Consider the following 22335-nt stretch of genomic DNA (forward strand, 5'->3'; position numbering starts at 1 on the left):
TAAAGCAAGTGGCTAGATTGTAGCCCCCTGAGACCCTAAAATCATGCCAGAGTTATGTCTGCATCAAGCCTTGCCTTGCTATCTCTGTAATGGAAAGCAAACGCCTCTTAAGCTAAATACATAGACACCCTTCTATTTCTGCATCCTATTTAATACCCTCCTCACTATTTCTGGCAGCCCTGGGGAGCGTGGATTGTGTTTCTTCAAATTATCCTGCAGTTATGTCTGTCTCAGGTTAATCATAGTGAGGAAAAAAGCAAAAGAGCTTGCAGTGATAAAGTTGGCTGGAATGTGAAAGTGTTTACCTGCTGCAATCCTCTGCAAATAGCACTAAAATGACAGGGCAGAGGGTATGAAAACAACTGCGTTTGCTCTTTTATCCAAACACTTCCTGATGATTACAGGGCGTTCAACACAAAGGGCTGTGATTTAGAAAGGAAATTGCTCTCCAGTGAAGGATTCACTCGYGTGTGATATTTATAACCCACACTACCATAGCTAAAAAGGGCCTATACTTTGATTTGAAACATAAAGAGCAAAAAGGCCAAAGAGCGTGGTTGACACCATAGGGTGCATTCTGCAACCTGGACGTGTTCTGAGCTCTGCCTTTGCTCCCTGTGTGTTTTTGGTGAAGCTTTTTACTTCCTCACTGCTGCCATCTGGTTCAGGCTTGCACTTTGCCACAGCCATTCTCTCGACCGGGGGCCGCAGCTCAGCACTTGGCTGAGATCTCTCCAGAGCACAGCTCCCGTCTGCAGCCCACAGCCAAAAGCCAAAGCCCGGAGATACCTCCTAGGCAGGAGAAGGGAAGGGCAGAACAGAAGTCCTGCTATTGCTCCCAAGAACTGCTCTTCAGCTAAAGTGACATTTGCGCCATGCAGAGCAAATGATCATTATGTCTTTCTTTGGTAGMCCGTCCCTGGCATTGCTATCTGCTCATTAAATACCTGGTTCATATATCCATGGCTGGGCGCAGGCAAAAGGACTTTGTGGGTGCTCCAAGGCCAGACTCCCTCAAGGTCTCCAAAGAGCAAAGGTCTGTGCACTCATAACACAAGCAGAAGCTGTGTGGTGACCAATACCACCCCAAAACCATATGCCATTTAGTTGTGGCTCCAGCTTATACATCTGAGACAGTTGCTTCATTTTCCCCGAGCAAAACTTCTGATATCTAAAAGTTTCTACGTGGACTTTTCAGATGAAAGCCTGCAGAGCACTTTTCATAGTCCCTCCACAGGATGAGTGGGAAATTTTGTTCTTAGTCATTTCTAAAGCTTTGCTGTTCTCTTGCAACCAAGAAGTTGTTGCCCATCTTCAGCCAAACACCAGCATATTTACAATGGGAGCATGCCAGAAGGGAGTCCAGATAAAAAGATTTTTCCAAATATTTCTCCAACAGCTATAATTTTTTTTTCTGATGCAGGACACTAACAACACTGCTGGACTAGAGTTACTGTGAGGTGTTTTTTTTCTAAGTTACACCAAAGGAAAAATTTTGGCATCCAATTTGCTCATTGAGGAAACAGAAGCCTTTATCCTGTCCTAGGCAAACTAAGACCAGGTGTGAAGTCCATGTGCTGGACTCAATGTTTGTGGAATCTCCTATTCCTTCTTTTTCTTTTTTCTTCAATTTTGATAATCAAAATTGCAGGGTTTTGTTTTATAAGTTGTTGCACCAAGAAAATAGTATTCTTTAGACCATCCTTGTTACAACTTGTTTGTGACAGCAGACGGCCATTAACTAATCACTCTATTGCTCCTAGCTCCACACAACACTTCAAGCAGGACCAGCTTTGGGCATAAAGATGAATGCAACCCCTCCTCTTGGCCGAAGGAAGGTTGCTTTCAACCCCCACAACTTCTTTCTCTCTCCAGAGCCATAAAGTAGACTTGAGCATGCACCTTTAATGGCCCATTGACTGATGAAGTGATTAAAACAAGATGCCAATTTTAACTGCTTAGCTTTGCCATGTCAATATTTGCTCTCAGGGCAGGGGATTGATGTCCACTGGGCCCATTTCTCACAAACCAAACAGCTCCCAACGACCTGCAGCAGACGCAGCGTCCAGAAAAAACAAGCCACCCTACCAACATAGACTAGAATTGAAAGATCAACTGAAGTGGCCTCAGTATAGAGAGGACATGAGCTTAWGCTGTGGGTAGCTAAGATGTTGCGGTGCATACTTGCATTCATCAGCACTGCTGCAACACAAAGGCACTGATGGATCTTGTGCTCTTACTTATCCTCTCCTAGGCACAGGTATGTTTGTGGACTGCATTGCTGAAACATCAATATTGGAAACAAAGCAAAACCTCACTGATGCTATCAGTCTCAAAAGTAAAATGAGAGGGGTGCAGGAGGAATGTAGACAGCTCCTCTGAAATTTGGAGAAATATCTAGCCAGGCTTTCCTTGGAGTGTCTAATGAGTCCCAAATCCAAACTCTGAGTGCTTGTCCAGGTTGTAGACCTGTTTAACCACCATAATAGCTGAACTAGATCTGAACTCTGGTTCCTGAAGAACCACCAGTGTCGGAGTGCAAAGGGATAATATCGTGCAAAAGGACATGGACTTGAGAAAGATGGATCCATAAAGGATCTTTMCAAGAAGGAAATCTGGATCCAAAATTTCATTCAACATTCCTACATGGTCTTGCCAAGAAACTCTTCAGAACATTGTTTCACTCCTGGTCTACTTAAACACTTCTGGAACAGGAATAAGGTATCGTTAGTGAATATTAGGGGTTAATTAAATCTTATAGAAAGTATTTGGAGTTCTTGCAACTGCAAGAATTAGAGGAGCATATTTTAAAATAAAAATGCTAAGTTGGTAGAAAAAGACATATTCTTACCTTCCGACCMGGTGGTCCAGGAAACCCAGTCAAACCAGGTAAGCCCACGTCTCCCTAGAGGAAGCAAGAAAGCCATATTATTTTTCAGCAGTATTTTCTCTACGCCTAGGACACTGTTATTGCAATTATTTTGCCTTTAATAGTATCCAGTGACTGACACTCCTGATTCTAATCACAGTTCTTCAATAATTGACTGCAAAAGAAGCACAAATTTAAATATCATCTCTATTAACTGGCTCATATAAATAAAAAGCCCAGTTAATTAATAGCAGCTGCTGCTGGAGTCCAGATTTTCGACAGCAGAATGAATGCCGCCTTTTCAATGATCTCACCCAGTCACATGCCTCATTTGCCTTTCGATGGGCATTTAAATGGCCAAGGCAGGAAAATCCTTTTCAATGCAGCAGGAACAGGTACCTCCTGCCAAATCCTGAGATTSTGCTCATATTCTGCTACTGCATTGGCTCAGTCCACAGCTCAAATGGCCTTGACTGTATAATTATTTAACCTGCCTATGCAGTATATGGGCAGGCTGCTTGAGGGAGGTATTTCTCACTGCACTTATGGAAGGGGATTGCATCCCATCCCAAGCAGCATATCCAAATTATCATWGGAATGGTTAAGCACTGTGGTGTGAGACCTCTCTAACATCCACTCGTTTTGCGCAAGTCCATTTTGGCCTCCTCTGATTAGAATCAAGGAACTCTGAGGGTTTTTAACACAATGTGCTGCTCCTATTTAATGAAAATGTATTCCGAGTAACTAGCTTGAAAATTAGGCACCTCTCCAAGCTCCTGCTGGAAACTCCTTGTTTCTATTACTGCTAACAGGAACAAAGCCTTGTTAACATGAGCTAAAAGTAATCTGGATTCTCTTTCTTACGCAGAGCATGCTTGAAAGAAAACGGTTCCAGATTGTGCGAGTGGATGGTTTCCATGTGATGCCACTTGAATGCAGCCCCAGAAATTTCAAATGGCATCTTGTGCTGTTAAAAGCACCATTTCAAACAGCCATCTCAGTGTTTCCTAGCGTCATCATCCACCCTGCATTTGTGTGGCTYGCTGTACTTTATCTACACATCTGGTTTCAAACTGAGGGCCTAGATTCTTCGTGGCTGATGCTTTCTATTAGTTGTGCGTCTATAGCAAGGCTCATGATGAAAGGAAGAGAACCAGGCTTCTTGCCCTAACTGCATGAGTTAYGAAGCTCTGGGCAGGCACCACTGAAAGAACTAATTGAGGTGGAGGTTGTGAAGCTCTGACCATTCTTTTGCACATTCCCAGGTTTATGCGAGGCCTTGTGGCCCCAGTACAAATCAGTCAGCTGTGTAAGAGCAAAGTTGTGGACTGTAACATCGAAAAGAATTAGCAGGAGAACTCTACTCTTTAGCGACTGCTAAATCTAAAAACAAGGCCACACCTTCCCAAGTATGTGGTTTCTGGCAATTTGGGTAGATTTTGAAAAAAGGCCTTTCTAAGCACATGGTGAGGTTGATGGATCTGCAGGGCAGTAGACTGAGGAGTTTCCCTTTCTTCTCCTACCAGTTAGCAAGGCTGCCCTCAGAGCACTGGTCTGCTGAGGACCACATATCTGCGCTCCTCAGTGAGAGCCATTTCCTTGTCTTTCAAGGGTTTTGTTGCTTAGATTAGGATCACCTCTTTCTACACACCTGTCTCCAGAGAGATACACGTCATACAGCTTTGTATCTGCTAACTTAAATACTTACCTTAAGTAGCTGTAGATCACGCATACCTCTTTCTACGCTTGTATCTCCAGATGTTGTGTATCTCCAGAGGGGAGATACACAGCTGTATGATGTGTATCTGCTAACTTAAATACTTACCTTAAGACTGCAGATTACACATAAAATTGATAAAACACTTAAATGCCAAGAAGCTGTGGCAGCAGACAATTCAGCACACCTTGGCCAATACCTCAGCTAACTCTCTTTAGCCTCAAGTCCAGGGCCTAAGCCTTCATTTCTAGCTCAATGTCTATTTGAGTTTCTGTTGTGCTTGTGGCTGCAGTATGGACTCTTTCTCTGTGTGCTCAGGGTTTAGTGGAATGGGCTCCTCTTGCCTGTAAGAACATCCTACCTTAGGTCCATTGCGAGCTTTTCCAGGTGACAGCCCAGGATCACCCTTCTGACCCTGGAAATAAAAAAATTAAATTAATGACATAATGAAAGGACTCAGCTCACAGATGTGGTCTTGCTTCAGCCAAACCCCCAAATTAGAAAAACATTTTGTTTTGTCTCYGTCTTGCCCCCATATCTCAAATGTATTGAAGTTCCTGTTCATAGCTCTGCTTTCCTGGGGCTGGCTTTGGTGCCTGTTTGCTGATGATCATGATTTTTAAATTATATTTGACAGTATTAAATTGACTGAAGAAAGGATATCTGGAAGAAGGCAATGCTATGACTTTTGATAATTATTAGACTAGACAGCTCTGTTTTCTTTCTTGTCTATAAACTACCATCACAGAAATAACTACTGAGCCTATTACTGTGTCTAAACCATCCTGTTTAATAATTTGCTAAATGTTGTTGCGTTCTTTAATCAAGGAACAAATGAAACCAGAGAGAAAGTTATGCTAATTAGATGCTAGCAGCAGCAAGAGCAATTGTGGGGCTGGCTGCAGAAGGAGACACACTGTCTTAAGTGGATGTATTCTTTATACTCCCTGTTAACAACTATGGCAAGAGAAATCACAATTTAAGACTGTGATCTTTTGACAAACACAGAATGGAATTTCAGACCCATTTGAGCACCTAATTCCAGTAGATTCCTTTAGAAGTCCCAGGTTAAAATCTTAAAAAGTGCTGTAAACACCAAAGGGGCTTGATGTAGAAAAGAAGAAGAGATCTGAAACATGCCAGATTCTCTGAGCTGAGGAGAGGTGAGGATTAGCACACAAGAACTTTAGGTCTACATTACATCTTTTCCAGTACAACTAGGTCACAGACACACCAACACCAGGCATTGGCCTTTTAACATCCTCAGCATCATAAGCAAGTCACAACCTCCCTATGCCACATCAGCAATTTGAGATTCAAAACTAACCATCCAAGCACGGGATGATTCTGAGGATTAATTAATAGCGGTCAAGTGCTTTGAAGTGCCAAATGGAAGGTGGGACCCTAACAAAACAGTAATGGTACTTATCTCGTTAGGGGCACAAAGGTCTAGTTATAACTAGCTGAGCAGATTGTCCATGCAGCCTCTCTGCAGCTACACAGTTATGCTTGACATGTACTTCCCACTTAYACTGAATGTAAAGCTACCCTTCTCCTCCTCCACCATCTGCCACAAGTCACAAGGTTCAGGGAGCGAGACTACTTAGCTATGGACTGTAGGGAGCACTGCTGACTCAAGGCAGATGTGTCCACACAAGCTCTGAATGAAGACTGCCTAGTGTTCAAACAGCAAATGAAGTCATGCAGATAATCTTGCTTTGCACGCAGTCGTTATCATGGCAATTCTCCCACTCTTTGAACTTCAGAGCYGTTTGTGGGTGCTAGGACTACTTGGAACAGATTAGAGCAATATCAGGATTGCAGATACTGATACTGTACTGCAAAATCAATTTACTGCTGCAGGTAGACACCCACCACCCTCCATTAATCTTGCCATCTGCTCAGTACAAGGTCACCAAGCTATGTAAGTGAACAGAAGTCTCATGATTTTCCACTGGGAAGACTGCAAAAGCRTAGATTAAGACTGTGCCTTGCAGGTGATGCAGATGGGGACCTCAGGCACAGCAAGATCACGCTTCCTCAGAATTAATCACCAGCACAGCAGCAGAGCCGGAAAGAACAGACATCTGGATGCTGAGGGCTGAGACTGCAGGTTAGCTGTACACCTCTTCTCTTGCAGCAACATGAGAATTACCCCAAGCCTTGTTCATTGCTAAGCCTCAGCACCTTGCCCACAAGTCCCTCACTTCCCCATCCCCGCTAACCAACCAAAAGAAATGAATACTGCTTCCTTTTAAAAAGGGACTGCTTTCTTCCATTCTTTTCCCTATCCAAAAGAAGTGCAAAGACGTGCAGTTTAAACAGACCAGTTTAGCAGTCCTGCTAAACGTTTTAAATAGAAGTGATCTTGTAGCCAAACCATTTACCCACAGGAAAAACCAACTCCCCCTAGCACTATAATAAGGGAGATTTATCCAGAGCAGCTACCTAAGTAAAACATTCTAAACATTGAGGTCAAAAGCCTCCAGATGCAAGAATGCAAACTCAACTCTTACAAACAGCTTAGCTCTCAGGCAGGGTGAGTTTTCCTCCTCCTAGTCCCAAACACTATCAGGACATCCTCAGAGCTCCATCTAGTCATCAGCACGCGTGTCTCTTCAATGCCTCCATCAGCTTACAGGTCAGGCAGCCAGCAGGGTCCCTACTCCAATGTGTGTCTAMATCAGATTAACAGCATGTCTAACACAATCATAACCTTCACAAACGAGACGCAACAGTAATTTTGCAACTGCCAAYGTCAACAAACAAAACGCAGAAAGTGTCAAGAAGGTCTCTTTAAGCAGTTGCTCCTTATAAATTTTTGAGAAAAGCATGACGGGCAAAATACTCGGGTGGTGTGAGTGGGTGGAACACCAGTGAAGTCAATGGAACTGCGCCCAAACAGATCAGCAGGAATTTGGCTCAACAGCTATACACAACTCTGTGCAAAAGATCAGCAAAGACCAAGGCCTCGCAAGTGCTCAGCTCTAGTGATGAGAYAATAAGGTGGAATTTCTGCACAGGAGAGATTCAGAAATAAGACAGTCTGAGAACACAATGCTCACTAATTTGATGCAACTGGACAAGCTCAACATAAACATGCGTATTGCTGCTGGATGCACTGTAGTATTAGAGCTCCTGTATGCCAAATTAACAGAGCACTCGAAAATCATACAGTCAACTGTGCAGTTGATTGCCCAACTTGTGACTACTCTGTTAATTCAGCTGATAGGAATTGTGTTTCTGGTTGAGTTCCTAAGTGATATTGACTTGGTATTAGTCATTATTTCCAAGCTATATCTATCTGGGAAAGTTCTGTTTCCTTTCTCAGATTGCTCAATTTTTTCACAGTATTAAGAGCCATCTACGGCAGGTCTAGTCAAGCAGCCCATTGACACTTGAACAACCCTCAGCTGGAGCAGTTCTGGTTGGGGTTGCTTTGCCTGATGAGCTGATTTGAGCTTTCAGAAGCCTGTGACTTCAGCCATGGCTGTGCATACTAAGGAGATGTCAGGTCCCAGTTGTGGGCCCATGTTTGCCAAGCCTGGTGAAGAGGCATTTAAAATGGAAGAAGGTGAATTTTGGGGGATACTCAGTTTCTGTCTGGCATAAAACCAGAAAAAAAAAATAAAAAAAGGGGGAGAGAAGTCACATCCTTTCTGGCATGTGCCTCCTGAAAGGGCAAATGAAAGAAATTTAGGAGATACTTTAACATGTAGTTCTTCCAGAAAGATCATGCTATCATGGCATAGCAGGAGATGGGAGTTACACTCAGCCCACTGAGAGCTTTCTGGTGCCAGACACAGTACCCAGCAGGATGGGAAAAAAAGCACTTGCAGGAAGTTTTTATTTCTAGCAGAAGGCTAAGTCTATACAGTTTTACAGTCAAATGATGGTTTCTGACAAGTATTGTGCTAAAGGTAATAAAAAAAAAAATCCCCAAAACATAGAAACATTGCTTGAGTCTACCAATTGGGCCAGGCTGAATTTGCAGGGCTGGAAGTTAGATAAAAGTGGTTTGATGTGACTTGTAAAACTCAGCTAGTGTGATCTGGAAGTCATTGATTGAGAATAAATGCAGAATGCTAAGATGTAGAACTTTTACAGCTTCACTTTTCAGGCCATATAACTGTTTTAGAATTTAAAACAGCTGCTGTTCACCAGCACATCTCCAGTGCCTAATTTTTAATTGCATAGACGCAGCATGCCAAGTTTCCAGGATCTTTTTCCCAGAGCATCAATAGTGTTCATAACACTTCTGCCTACTGATGAGATCATGAAAGGAAAGGAGCCTTGCTTGCACCTTCTCTCTTTGGCTGAGACATCCTACAGCTTTCCTGTCACTGGTGAAAACCTCAATAAAACACTGCCCCTCACAACCAGCCCCCAGTATTCCTTGAGGAATTATCATAAACATTACTATATCCAAACCTACTCTGATTGAATGAACACTCAACAATCTACACCAATTTCCCAGGAGCTTTGCARTCTCTAGCTAACACAAAGGTGTATATATAGGATTGCATTCAAAAAGGCATCTATGAGGCTGCAGTGGGATCAGTTTGGAAGGACTTTTGGAGTGTAGGATGTTCAGAAACTGTGGAGAGGGAAGGAGAGGCAGTATTTCAGGAAGAAATGGGAGTACTGCAGCTCTCCTCATGCAAAACTATCTGAGCAGGCTGCACGATCTTAGAAGTAGAGTTAAGAAGTAGAGGCTAATCAGGACTTGGTGAGGCCTTAGAGTAGAAGAATTCCATCATCCTGGTCTCAATATAGTAAACTACTCCCTGGCAGAGGCATATTTTAAATAGGGTCCTAATTAGGCAGCCCTTGAAATTAGGGAAAATTAAGATACACAGCAGGGTCTCCCACAAGCATATMGAAGGCTTTTGCTGTGCTGCTGGAAGGTGAGCAAAGGGAAGGTGAGAAATGTTTTCAGCTACTCTTCATTTTCTATGGAGCAGAATGAAAAAGGCCGCACTTCCGACTTCTGAAAAAAGAAGATGAAAGCTTCCCATGCCAATTAATACTTACTTTCAGGCCAGGGGGTCCAGGTGAGCCAGGGTTTCCATGAGGACCAGGAGGACCCTAAAGAAACACAACAAACAGAACGGAGTCAAAGGGGGTTGGTAATTACCTCTGTTAGTCAGGACCAGAGGAGCCTGACTGAGGCAGGAAGCCTCAGCTGTGACATGGTCAGACCTGGGCAACTTCACACTAGCATTCTGCAACCTCAGCAGGAATACAATTTTAACCTGGCCCTCATCAAGTAGCTACTAGAAAGGAAGAAAGCTCCCTGCCTTGCTGTGCTGTCTCCTGCTAGGTCCAGGACATGAACAGCTTACCAAAGGAGATAAACCATCTTCCTTGAACTTACAGTCATCTCCTCACTCCTTCCTAGGAGCGCAAAATTCAAGTAAAGCCTTTGCAGCAATCATCCTACTGCCTGGACCTGCTCCATGACAGCGGTTTCCCTGGTGCGTGCAAGACCCACGTTGATGCTCAGTTGGTGCAAAGCAACAATCACCTTGATCTGCAGCAGGCCCCAAGCCTAAGAAMCTCTGGCCGTCTGCTCTCCTCCCTCAGACAACTCTTGAGAGCTCTTACACTGGCAACCCATGTGGCTTGTAAAGCAAGGACACTGCAGGACGTGAAACTTAGCTACCATTTACCACTTACCTTTACAACTGGTGGCATGGGTCTGTCACCACAAGACGCATAGTGACAAGGTGACGCAGTCACACCAAGTATTTTACAATTGGGAAAAAAAGCTACTTTGGGGCTGGAGGAGTTAAAACTCTGCAAGAATCCCAAAGGGCAGAGATGAAGGGAGACTGAGGGGAGCCAAACAGTGTGGGGGTGTCAACAATTTACTTGTCCAAAACTGATGAAAACGCAGTAGTTACTACAGGGAAATTTTTAGTTGTTCAGCTATTTATTTAGCCTTTAAATGAACTCATTTCCTCTATAAAGCAAACTACTTTTGTCTTAAGAGGTTAGAAAGAAAGCAGATAGCAAGACAGTAAAACAAGGGGAAAAGAGATAAGTCCACTCAAAGACGTATTTCTGTATAGGCCCCATCAAGCAACGGCACTGTCAGACTATCTACCCTAGATCACGTACAGCGATCTCCTTTTAAATCACATTTTGAAATCACTCCTCACATTTTCCGAAGACTATTTGAGGAGCTATCTGTAACAAGCAGCTAAGAATAGTTTATCCCGAGTTTGTATACAGCAAAGAAGATTTGTTAATCTTTTACGCAGAAGTAATAATAATCCTAAACCCTCTTGAACACGTTCCTGGGAGATGAAACCTGAGATTCAATTCCAAGGGGGCCTGTTCTGCCCAGGCAGCACAAGGACCTTATGCCACCATCAGAAGCACTTTAGCTCACCCTCTAGTTGAAAGGAATCTAGGCTAGGGGATAAACTTAAGAGTTTCTTAGAAAGCTGTAATATTTCCAGTGAGCACTAAAACACATGCAGGGCCAAAGTCTTCAGGGCTTGATTTCCAGGGAAGATCACTGCAGTTAAACATGCAACCGCCATCCAAATTCAATGCCCTTGGTCTCTTTTGAAAGAGCACCACTTTGCTAATGTTTATTCTGCTTTATTTTTACACACTGCAATACAAAGTAATGGGTTCTTTATTTAGCTTGCTAGTATATCTTGTGGCATAGACAGCTGATGAGTGCTCAACACTCTTTTATGACTTACACTACTTTGCTGTTCAGTTACAATGGTGAGACTTAACTTTTCAAATGGCAGCTCTGCCCCTAAATGCTTTTGCTGTCCCATTTTTAATTTCCTTCCAAATTCTTACCCTAAAACTCTCATACAGTCAATTTCAAATGAAACTGAAAGAGCTTTAATTAAAATAAAGGTGTTTGAGCATCAAGTTGCCATTTGAAAATCCGAACTGCTGCTGTAACCAGAGTAACTGGGCACCTGGCAGTCTTGGATTCATCTTGCTAATAAAATACGACATCATCTGTTCATCGAATCAGTTAGGAAACTGAAGCAGAGACTTAATGTGCTGTCTAAGGTAATGTAAAAAGTCTGTGGCAACAAAAGGGCTTGAACCCAAGTCTTCCAGGTCCTAAATATGGAGGAAGATTAACATAAGTGACAGAAATTAGAACAGTAATGCCTCTATAAAAAGGCGAGTTCCTATAAAGTCCTTACCCATAAGCAATAATCCAGGTAGCTCTGAACAAGGTTCATAAATCTAGAGTGCTGCTAGATACAAAAGGGAGTTCAGCTGTTATTCGATTTTGGAAGCAGTCGAGTAGGTTGGCTCAACGCCCTTCTCAGTTAAGCTATGCGAGGTCTGGCCTCCACCATAGCCTACGGCTGGCTGAAAAGGCAGCATCAGGCCAGAAGGACCAGCATGGTTTGGTGTGACTTTTAGGTGAGTACAATACAGTTTCCATCAGGAAATCTGAAATAAATGTAGGACGCCCAGCTGCTGACTGGGACCTCCCAAGTAGCAGACTAATCCAACAAAATTCGGTACAGTCTCTTCCAGAGCTAAACCCAAGCACAGCAACACATTTGTGAAAAGCCTTAGCTGAAAGCTGTACAGAAAAGAAGGGAGGAAGAGAGAATGAAGAATCTGATCCTCCAGTGACAAACATGCCATYATGGAAAACATAGGTTCTTGACACACAAGACCGAGGCTTAAACACTGGACTCAATGAGACTCATAAGTCTATAATCAGAAACCCATTCTGCTCCCAAAGATCCATGAGGTCTTGTCCTAGTGAGAAGTAGCCACATCCTGATGATTAAGTGACAGTGGGGTGGCCAGCCTGGCAAATAAGGAACTGCTAGAGCCAAGTCTAGGATGGTGCTCGGCTGTTRAAACTGTGCTCTCAACTGTGGAGAGAGAGGGGCGTAGTCTGGCAGCAGTCCTGAAAAGGGTAAAAATAACTGATCTTGATATGTTCCAACACGGTTAGTTCTGAATCTACGATTACACCCACATTCTTGGCAGAGGAGGAAGATGCAGCGCGGTACTGTTAGACGGGTGAGTAACGAAGGGCAGAGGACGGCAGCCGCCTCAGGAGCTGTTGGCAACACAGAAGCTGCATGGGCAGGCCCTACAAATTAATCCCTGTGCCAGTGTGCTAACCCTAATAGCTGTCATCATACCCCCGACCTACCCATCCTCCTCTTCATAAACCCAATCCAATGTTCACTGCTCATCTCCTATGGCACTCAGCAGAGTCCCTTGGCCTCCAGGTACTGCTCCCATCAGCTGTCTCCTTACAAAGAATCACAGAACGATTAAGGTTGGAAGGGACCTCTAGAGATCATCTAGTCATCTAGTCCAAACCCCCTGCTCAAGCAGGGAAACCTAAAGCACAGGCACAGGGTGGCATCCAGGYGGGTTTTGAAGACCTCCAGAGAGGGAGACTCCACAACCTCCCTGGGCAGCCTGTTACCGGGCTCTGTCACCCTCACAGCGAAGAAATTCTTCCTCATATGGAGATGGAACTTCCTGTGTTGCAACTTACACCTATTACCCGTTGTCCTGTCACTGGCCACCACTGAGAAGAGCTTAGCCCCTTCCTCCCTATATTCACCCTTCAGGTACTTGTACACGTTAATCAGATCCCCTCTCAGCCTTCTCTTCTCCAAGCTGAACAGGCCCAACTCACTCAGTCTCTCCTTATATGAAAGATGTTCCATTCCCTTAATCATCTTAGTTGCCCTCCACTGGACCCTCTCTAGAAGCTTCACATCCCTCTTGTCCTGGGGAGCCCAGAACTGCACACAATACTCCAGGTGCGGCCTCACCAGAGCTGAGCAGAGGGGCAGGATCACTTCCCTTGACCTACTGGCAATGTCCTCCTGATGCAGCCAGGATCCCATTGGCCTTCTTGGCCATGAGGGCACTGCTGCCTCATGGTTAACTTGGTGTCAACCAGGACTCCCAGGTCCCTCTCTGCGGAGCTGCTCTCCAGCAGGTCAACCCCTACTCTGTGCTGGTGCCTGGGGTTATTCCTCCCCAGGTGCAGGACCCTGCACTTGTCCTTGTTGAACCTCATGAGGTTCTTCTCTGCCAGACTCTCCAATCTATCCAGGAGGAAGCAATTCAGGAGTTAATTGCTCCACAGTTATCTCCACAGTCAATCACTATGTTCTACTAATGCTCTTCTAGATGTAATTCATTATCCCATGCACCTCTACAAATCAGGATTCTCCCAAGCTTGCTTATTATCAATACTAGTTCTGCTTTTCTTTCTATGCACAGGATGGGACAGCTAAACRCTGTCACTGCTAAATGACAAATCCCATAGCGTGCATTGCTATTCACAACTGTGCCTTTTTACCCATTCACTTCAACTCTYTCAACTACTGAAACAACTTGTCTCGCCTCCGACTTCTTCCAAGCTGTGCACCAGAAATTCCATGGAAAATTTTGTCACAGGCCAGCAGTGGCCCAAGGCTCATTGGCCAGCAGACACCGAGGACAAACCCCCAAGTGTGGTCTCTTAGTAAGGGGGTTCCCCAAAGTTGATGGCTTGGTCACCTCCCTGGCATGCCTTGCATGTGAGCAGGATCTATTTGACACTGCACCATTGAGTTCATCACAGTGACGTGTCTGGAGAGGGGACCCTGCTCACAGAAGCGCTTTTATTTGTGCTGGTTAASAGCCCACAAAAATTAACAAAAGTGCAACTGTGCACAGCTCTCTTGCCRCTCCAGCATTCACAAGGGGGAGGAAAAGGGAAAAAAATCAACAATCCTCCAAACTCCTGTTAAATGCTAGAAAACTTTAGTCAGAGGAATGACCATTCATTCAAAACTCATTAGCTCTTGGGGTTTCTCTATGTAAGGCAACTTCTTTTTCTGCTCCTGACCTGCAGATCCCACTCTGACCTTTGGCTCRCTAAAAAAAATGAGCTAAATATTTGAAATGAAGCCAAACAAACTGTTACTTTAAACAGAAATTGGAAAACCTTCCTAGTAGAATGAGGGTAGTGGAGAACCTGAACAGTCAACTGAATTTGTGCTTGTTGTGGTGGGGGAAAGTGCTGCATTTTCACAGGAAAGGGAGATATTTTGCAACCACAGACRAAATGTAACAAGGACACATGGGGAGCTTGCAGGCTTTCAAACTACAGAGGTTCACAGCAGGATGGGAAGAGCATCCCAAGGCATCCGTGCACACAGGTATGTTTTCTCTAGCTGCTCCTTTGGATTCCTCCTACTTTGGTCTCGAAAGGGAGGATAAAACAAGAGCAGCTGCCACCTCCCAGGTTTGTGGCCTTACTCAAATCGTGCCTCTGCTCTCCTGGATGAGAATGGATAAAACACTATCTCAGTTTTCTCACTAATACAATTGAGGAGGAGGCCGACTTGCAATGGGACCCAGCTTCCTAAATTACTGAAGGGCCTCGAGAAGTTTCTCACCTCTGTGACTCCTGGACTCCTGCTGCTTCTGCAGGTGTGGGTTTGCTACCTCCTCGGCATGGGGGGACGGGAACCTGGGTCCATAGAGCACTGTAGGGGAAGGTGGCACTTCAGTGCAAGCCTCACAGCTCCCAATCCTGTTCTGCAAACCTCACTCCATGGTGGCTACATCACTGGCCACACTAGATCACCAAGGACTGTAGGGACACGAGTCACAGGTGACACAGAAGGGCTGGCAGGATGTGCAGACAACCCTGAGCGAGGTTCTCCAGTCTTGGGGGAGGTGGCAGCTCAGGAGCTATTGCTCCCTTAGGAGCCCTTTGCTGACAACTTGTTTGCACAGCCTCAAGAGTGAAATCTTAGCCATTGCCACCACCTCCCCACTCGACCCTCTTATTTGAAGAAACACAGAGGTCTTCATCAGAAAACCACTCTGCATAGCACTGAAACACACATCATCCAAACAGAGCTGCTCTGCTCGGGGTGCTGAGCACACACCCCAGTGCCACATGTGTGAGTGGAGAAGAGCTGTCCCAGYCCTGCCTGGTAAAGTGTCACATCACACCAGCTCAAGGGAATAGTCTTTGCCTTCAGAAGGCATCTCAAATCTTACATAGACACTTGCCAGTGCGCAAAGGACATTTTGCAGAGGAGAAGGAGTCTAGACAGACTTCTTCAGACTTATTTAAGAAATACAAAAGCTGAAAAAGATGTAGTTGGACAAAGCTAGAAAAAGCTTACCTACAAAGAACAGAACTAGTGGAACAGTATCTGCAGGCTTGCAGAGCATTCGAGAAAGTGGCATTAGCCATAATTTCCAGTGATCAGTGTTGCAACACTTTCACCACTTTCTCTTGCAGTCCCACATGGAGTAAAGAGAACAAGAAACATCTGCTTTCATCTTTGCCTTCACATCTTCATCTATCTCAGTGGGTCCCTGGTGCTGAGTGACAGGGTGTACAATTAATTTCGTTTGCCTAAAATGAGGCTCAGACTTCAAAAAATCAAGGAAATGTCCTTTTCAAGAACACTGCCACTATCCACTTAGCTGCTCTACCCTGGATTGCATTTTAATGCTGAGATGTGTCCTGAATCCAACCCTTTTCACGCTATTACCAAGTCTGGCATTGGCTTACACGGAATAACCTCCTCCAGACTGTGCAGGTAAGCCAAGTCTAAAGATGTTTCTCTGCTGGAAACTGGAAGACAGAATCATGAGATCAGTCAGCTCCTGTTGCAAACTGTCACTGGCCACAATCTCACCCTCAAAGCAAAATCTCTGAGCTTTCATTTTGCTCTTTCCAATATGGGACAGAAAGGGAAGTACAACAGCAGCAATACAGAATCCAAGAAACTGCATCAATAAGAGACCCTTTATGGACTCCACAGCTCCAAAAAGTCAAGAGTCAAATCATAGAATCATTAAGATTGGAAGGGACCTTTACAGATCATCTAGACCCCCCTGTACATGCAGGGTCACCTACAGCATATTACACAGGACCATCCATGGACAAACCCCATCTAAGTGGGTTTTGAGTATCTCCATAGAATGAGATTCCATCACCTCTCTTGTCAAYCTGTTCCAGATTTTCCAGTGTGTCAAGCAATTGCATGTAAGCAATAATAACGTAGGAATTATGAAAGCTAGAACAACAGTAATTATGCCACCTGCTTTAGGCCAGAAACTGCACTGGTGACAAGGAAAAATCCTTCTCTTCCCCCTCRCATTCAGCATTGAAAAGTTGCATGCAAAGTTCACATCCCTAAGAAGGTCCGGGCTGGTGCTGGGGCAAGGACCGTGCAGTTACTTTGAGGATGAGGTGAAACAGAGGTAGGACATAGCCCTTTTACGTTGTACATTTATCTTTACATGTATCGTGCACAACAAACACACAAAAATARCAAATTCCCCTGTGCCTTAGTTTCTGGCAGCTTTTCTTCCTTGCAGATAATTCCTTAAACCCCGAAGAGACACAAGAAAAAATACTAGAAACAYGTTGCAAAGTCAAAACAACATATGCACCTAACAGTTTTGTCTCCATGGCCCCAGGCCAGACATTTGCAGAGCAATCGTTTTGCCCCCTCCCCAAATTAGCACACTCTCATTACAGAGGTCTGCGCCAAGCCAGGCTCAGCTGCGCTAAGTGCTTCCTCACTGGAAACTTTTCTGGGTTTATTCTCAATGCCTCTGGAGAGGGATGAACTCATAAATCCCTTGTCACTTATTGTCCTTTGAGGGATCTTGAATACAGCATAGAGCATGTCCACAGCTAGGGAACAACAGGGARAGAGTTAGTACATGATGGCCATAATGCTTTTTCTCTTCTTCTAGCAAAATTATTTTTGGTAGGTAGTGACATTTAGATGTAGAGCTGAAACTTGATCAAATCCATGTCAGGCAGGGGATACAGTAGGGATCTCCAGTCYATACCACATATCATGATCGTATACCATGGGATTGCAGAAAGTAGCACTAAACATGTGCTGTGAATGAAATGAACTGAAGAAAGAGCATTTACCTGGTCTCATCGGAGACTCTATAGGAATGGCAAGCTCCAGTCAATTTGCTTGTATGGTTGCTTAGTTATTTGTCAACAGAAGACATGAGATCTGTGTGACCAGTTTTGCCGAGCTGCTGATGTTTCCCTGAAGGAAATCTCTAGAAGGGGAATGAATTATCCTATCCATAAAAGACTTGAGCCAGATACTATGCAATGCCTTATGCTGATGCCCTTCAAAAAGCCTTAAAAGGGGAATGAGAGCAAAGAGGAAGGCCAACAATCATCAGCTAGGCTTCAAGCACACACTTCTCAGTGATGGCCCTAGGACCAGAGACCAGCAGTGGAACAGGTGGATGCAAGTAGAGACAGAGAGAAAAATTGAAACCACTTACTCGGGATCCTCTCTTGCCAGGCAGGCCTGGTAAGCCTGGTAGACCTGGTGGACCCTAGGGAGAAAAAAAAAAAAGTATTATTAAAAAAGGTATTATTCACAGTTCTGTAATAGAAYAGTATTCTTGACAGTGTTTCAAAGAAACTCATAATATAGTTACTTGAAGACAACCTAGGGATAAGGATGAAGGCCAGAACTTCCTTTCAGCTCACACTACTGCTGTAAATGGATAAAAGCCATGCACAGTACCATTTGCAGCACCATTTAGTTCCAGAGACCAGAAACCGAGCGCTCACATCATCTTGCCATGGACTGCACTCCCCTGAWCACAGCTGGGTTTCACACTTCCAGCTTCCTGGACCTGTGCTGCAGCACAAGGCTGCAAGTGTCTCCRCTTTGTGTTTTCCTGCTACATGCTAGCACACAGCAGAAGTAATGTGTTAGCACCTTGGCACGGGAGGAACCTTGTGCGGTGTAATATACACCAGCTGAGGATGGATAGCTCTTGGTAGCGTAGCTCCCCATGTAAGTTGTAACATAATCACAGCCCAGCACTTCATATTTTAAAGCAGCGTGTTAGAAAATGTAATAAAATTGGTGTCAATGTTGGAAATTCTTAAGCACGGCTCTATAATACAGGAGAGGTCAACCCAGACACATCAGAGTGGCAGGGYTTCTTGGAAGAGGGCGAGAACAAAGTGGAGATATCAGGCGCCCAGCTGTGCACTGATCTGAAACAGGTGAGGAAAAATACTTAACTAGTGAGGTTCGATTTTTTCAGGTCTCCTTTTTTCAGTGGACTAGAGAATTCAAATTTCCAGAGAGCCACTTGCAACAACTAATAACGCTTCAATTTTTTTCCCCCCTCAAGCCAAACATGCCTGACAAAAATAACTGTTCAAGTGTCTCCCGAAGGATTTCTCTTCTAGCGGCTTGTTACAAAAGATGGGTTTTCATTTCTTGCAAGGAGAGGGAGACCCAGAGGAGGTCAGGAAGGCAGCCCGAGCTCTGAGCGCGTGGGGRTCCTGCGCTCCGTGGGGAGGACCCGTGGGTCTGGTGGGGCGCGCAAGCCTGAAGCACCGCCCGGCAGAACCGCGCGGACGCTGCACAGCGGTACCGGCCCGGGGGAAGAGCTAAAAGTTCATCACCCCTAATGCAGGTTCCAGGAGCCGCCAAGGGTGTGATTTACTAACTGGAAGAAACCCTGGAGATCTCTACCCTAAATCTCATCCCCAGGATAAGATTTCAGACAGAAAAAAAAAAAACTCTGGCTGAACCATACAGAATAAGCACTCCCTGATGTTAGCAGCCCTCCTATACAGCAGATGAGCAACAAGTTAATTGTTATACAAGAGACACCCAGCCAAAGCTTCATGCAAGAGGAAATAGTCAGGGAGAGAAGGAGGTAACACCCAGGGTCATCTTCTCTGTGCTACTAGTCTGACAGCACATCAAATGAATCCAAACACGTCTCTCTGAAGTTGTTTCCATTTATAGCAAAGATGACCTGGTAATGACTGTTTTAAAGGTTTAAGAGCTCATTCCGTGTACTGGCGAACCCAGACTGCTGCTGTATCACTCACTGCCYGCTCCCGGGCTTGCATATTTCTAGTCTGCTCCCTGAGCCTGGATCACATTTATTCATCCCCTTTGCAGGTTGCCTATTGCTGGCTGACACAATATTACCTGCTCCTTGGATTAGCGATGCTCATTGATAAAGCCGACTCTCATTATATTAACACACATACCACTTTAACTGGCCACTGGGCCAGATCAGGGCCGTGAGCATAAAGTAATTACACAGCTGTGCAAATAGACACAACTGCAGTATCTGCAGTTACTGGTAGATTTAGAATCCAATATTTTATTTAAAAAATCCCTTTGCTCTTTTAATTGGGAAGACAGCTATCAATACATGAATCCAATGTAAACTGAGGCAGAGATGAATAATGGAGTTAATTAAAGAGGAATTCAAACCCTTGATCTCTTTTCCATTAAAATCCACCTCTATTTAGCCCTAAAAGAAGCAGCTAAGATGAAGATGCAGGCATCTCCTCAGAGAAGCGTTCCTGGCGTACCAAACTTGAGGTGACCTTTTCCACCTTCCTGCTAACAGCAGCTGCAATTGCACTTGGCCACTTGAGTACAAACAGTCTCCAAAAATGCAGGCTGTTCAGAATAAACTGAAGCTATCCTAAAAATAAGGAGAGAGTTAATACCTGCACTGGAGCGGGGATATGGAGTTAGGGGAAGACATTTGGCTGAGRCTGCCCAGAAAGAGCACTCCATAGTCACTTACACATTCCTGTCACTTGGTATTCATCTAATCTGTAATCAGTCTTTTCCATCTTTCCTGAATGGGAACACGGACAAGTTGGCTGTGGGGTGAGTGGTGACTTCATGGAGCCATGCATGGGTCATGAGCATGACCACGGAGAAGGAGGAGTGAATTCAAGACCAAAGAGAGAAGCAGGAGTGAATTCAAGATGGAAGTTGACTCTCATGATGCCGCAGTAACTGAGGGAACCAGGGCAATCATCACAGAACATGATGCCCTGCAAGGCCATGGCCTAGTTTCCAATGTGGTTATTGGGTCACGCTCTTGGACTAGATGTGTACTGCGCCATTCCAGTGACTCACTTCTCATGTCTGGATGCCTCTGCATCATCCAGCTAAAGTTTTCAAGGAAGAGGCCCACATTAGACAACTGTCTTTGACCAGAAAAGCAACACTGACACACACATATACCCTAAGAGAAAAGAACATCTGCAAAAGCAGCCAGGGAAAAATAACACTGGATCAGGGCCCGGCTACTTAAGGATGATGGACACAGTCCCACTTAAAATGTACGACTCCACATCTTGAAGAAGAGATGTTTTTCAGCAGAGCTACCACGCAGCAAGCGTCCAGAGCTCACTGGCACATAATGCCCTGGCAGACCCTCTGCTCAGAGATGCATCCCTCTGCATCTCTCATCAAGGGATGCAGGGAAGAGTTAAATTAATCAAGCAGCGCCCGGGTGGACCTTTCCACTGCAACCTTTCAAGCATCCCCAGGGAGGTCTATTGTGAGCAGAGGGAAGTGCTCCAAGAGACAGGAGGGTTTCCCCTTCCTGGCAGCTGGAGGGAGAGCCCTGCCTCTTCCCTCCCTCCGCCGGGATGCCTGGAGAGCTTGGTGGAGCTGGCGGATGAGTGCAGCGAGCCATCGTTCCCAGCGCTTTCGTTCTGGAGCCACTGGCTTCTCGCCAGCCCCCCTGTGCAAGCTGATGCAGGAGAACCCGCACCCAGTTACCACGTGCAGCAAAATCACAGATCAAGAGGAAACGCAGCAGAACGACTCTCTTTTCTCAGGCCAAAACTGTTAACCAGCCCGAGCAGTTCTGCGAAACAGCTAAGAGCAGCCACATGAAAGTTTAACCCTTCTCCATTTCCCACGGTAGCATTAGTAATGACGACTGATCCCACCGAATGATTACAGGATTTATTCTAAGCTCCTGCTGGGAAACTTTGACGCAAAACGGACTTTTTTTTCCCTAACTTGTTGGGCTTCAAGTTGCAAATGGAGACTAGAAGTGGGTTCTCTGAAAGGGAAATACATTGGACCCTGAGGACAAGAGAAATCCCACCGTTTCCTCTTGCTGCAGAGATGAGCTAGTTCCTGTCTCTCGCGCACCTCTGCRTTCCTCACACGGCTTCCTCTGCCTGCAGCCAGACTACTGCGAGCTAAAGCGCCGTCGGGTCTCAGATCCCGGGCAAGGCTGAGCCTGTTCAGGGAAGACTTCAAGGAAAGCAGCAGCAGCACCGCAACCGGTGCTGGTGATTTGGGAAATGACTCTCTTCCTTTGGAATCATTAGTGAAGCAAATTTCTGAGAGCGCCAAGTAGCCCTGTAATCATTTCCCCTGCGGCAAGCGGTCAGCCTGGTAGTAAAAAAGCTACTGATCCTCGGAGCATCATGTCCCAGTGCTTCACGGACAGGCTAGCACACCTGCACGTTAGGCTCTCTTCAACCTCTCCCTTCCCTCTTATGTATCCCTGTTTAGTGGCACTATTTGCTCTCCTTGATCCCAGAAATGGATGCATTTTCTTGGAATGGATGCAAAAGTTTCTTCTTCTTCTGTAACTCCGGAAAGCACCAGCATGGAGGGATGGGGAAGAAACTAGAATTAACACTTCCCTGCTCAGTAGGATGGAAGAGAGCTTGTCGCAAGGGACCAACAAAACCCTTCTTAACCACCAGTATCAGCAAGGACAGCTGTCCTTGCTTGGCACTTCTTAGAGTGGAAGGGAACAAAAACCTCACTTGACCCATTGCCTAAAACAAGTCCAGAGGTTTGAGGAAAAAATCCRGCCCTTGGGTTACTCTCCTCCAAGACAGATTTAAATTTGGCTACACCACAGTTTTAAGCAGACTAAGGAGAAAAAGCCCTCAAAA

At 45.0% G+C, this 22335-nt stretch overlaps 1 protein-coding gene across 1 annotated transcript in view; it reads right to left on the reverse strand.

Moving 5' to 3' along the window:
• COL27A1 (collagen type XXVII alpha 1 chain) overlaps positions 1–22335 on the reverse strand; it is a 151831-nt gene that overhangs the window by 108704 nt on the left and 20792 nt on the right. Inside the window, exons 5-8 of the mRNA XM_026049328.1 lie at positions 17904–17957; positions 9621–9674; positions 4948–5001; positions 2852–2905 (exon numbers count right to left, since the gene is read on the reverse strand). Coding sequence (XP_025905113.1) covers positions 2852–2905; positions 4948–5001; positions 9621–9674; positions 17904–17957 — 216 coding nt within the window. The remainder of the gene's footprint in view (positions 1–2851; positions 2906–4947; positions 5002–9620; positions 9675–17903; positions 17958–22335) is intronic.

This window comes from Nothoprocta perdicaria, unplaced genomic scaffold (genome assembly GCF_003342845.1).
Source record: "Nothoprocta perdicaria isolate Ctin4 unplaced genomic scaffold, notPer1 scaffold_6, whole genome shotgun sequence".
Lineage (NCBI taxonomy): Eukaryota > Metazoa > Chordata > Aves > Tinamiformes > Tinamidae > Nothoprocta > Nothoprocta perdicaria.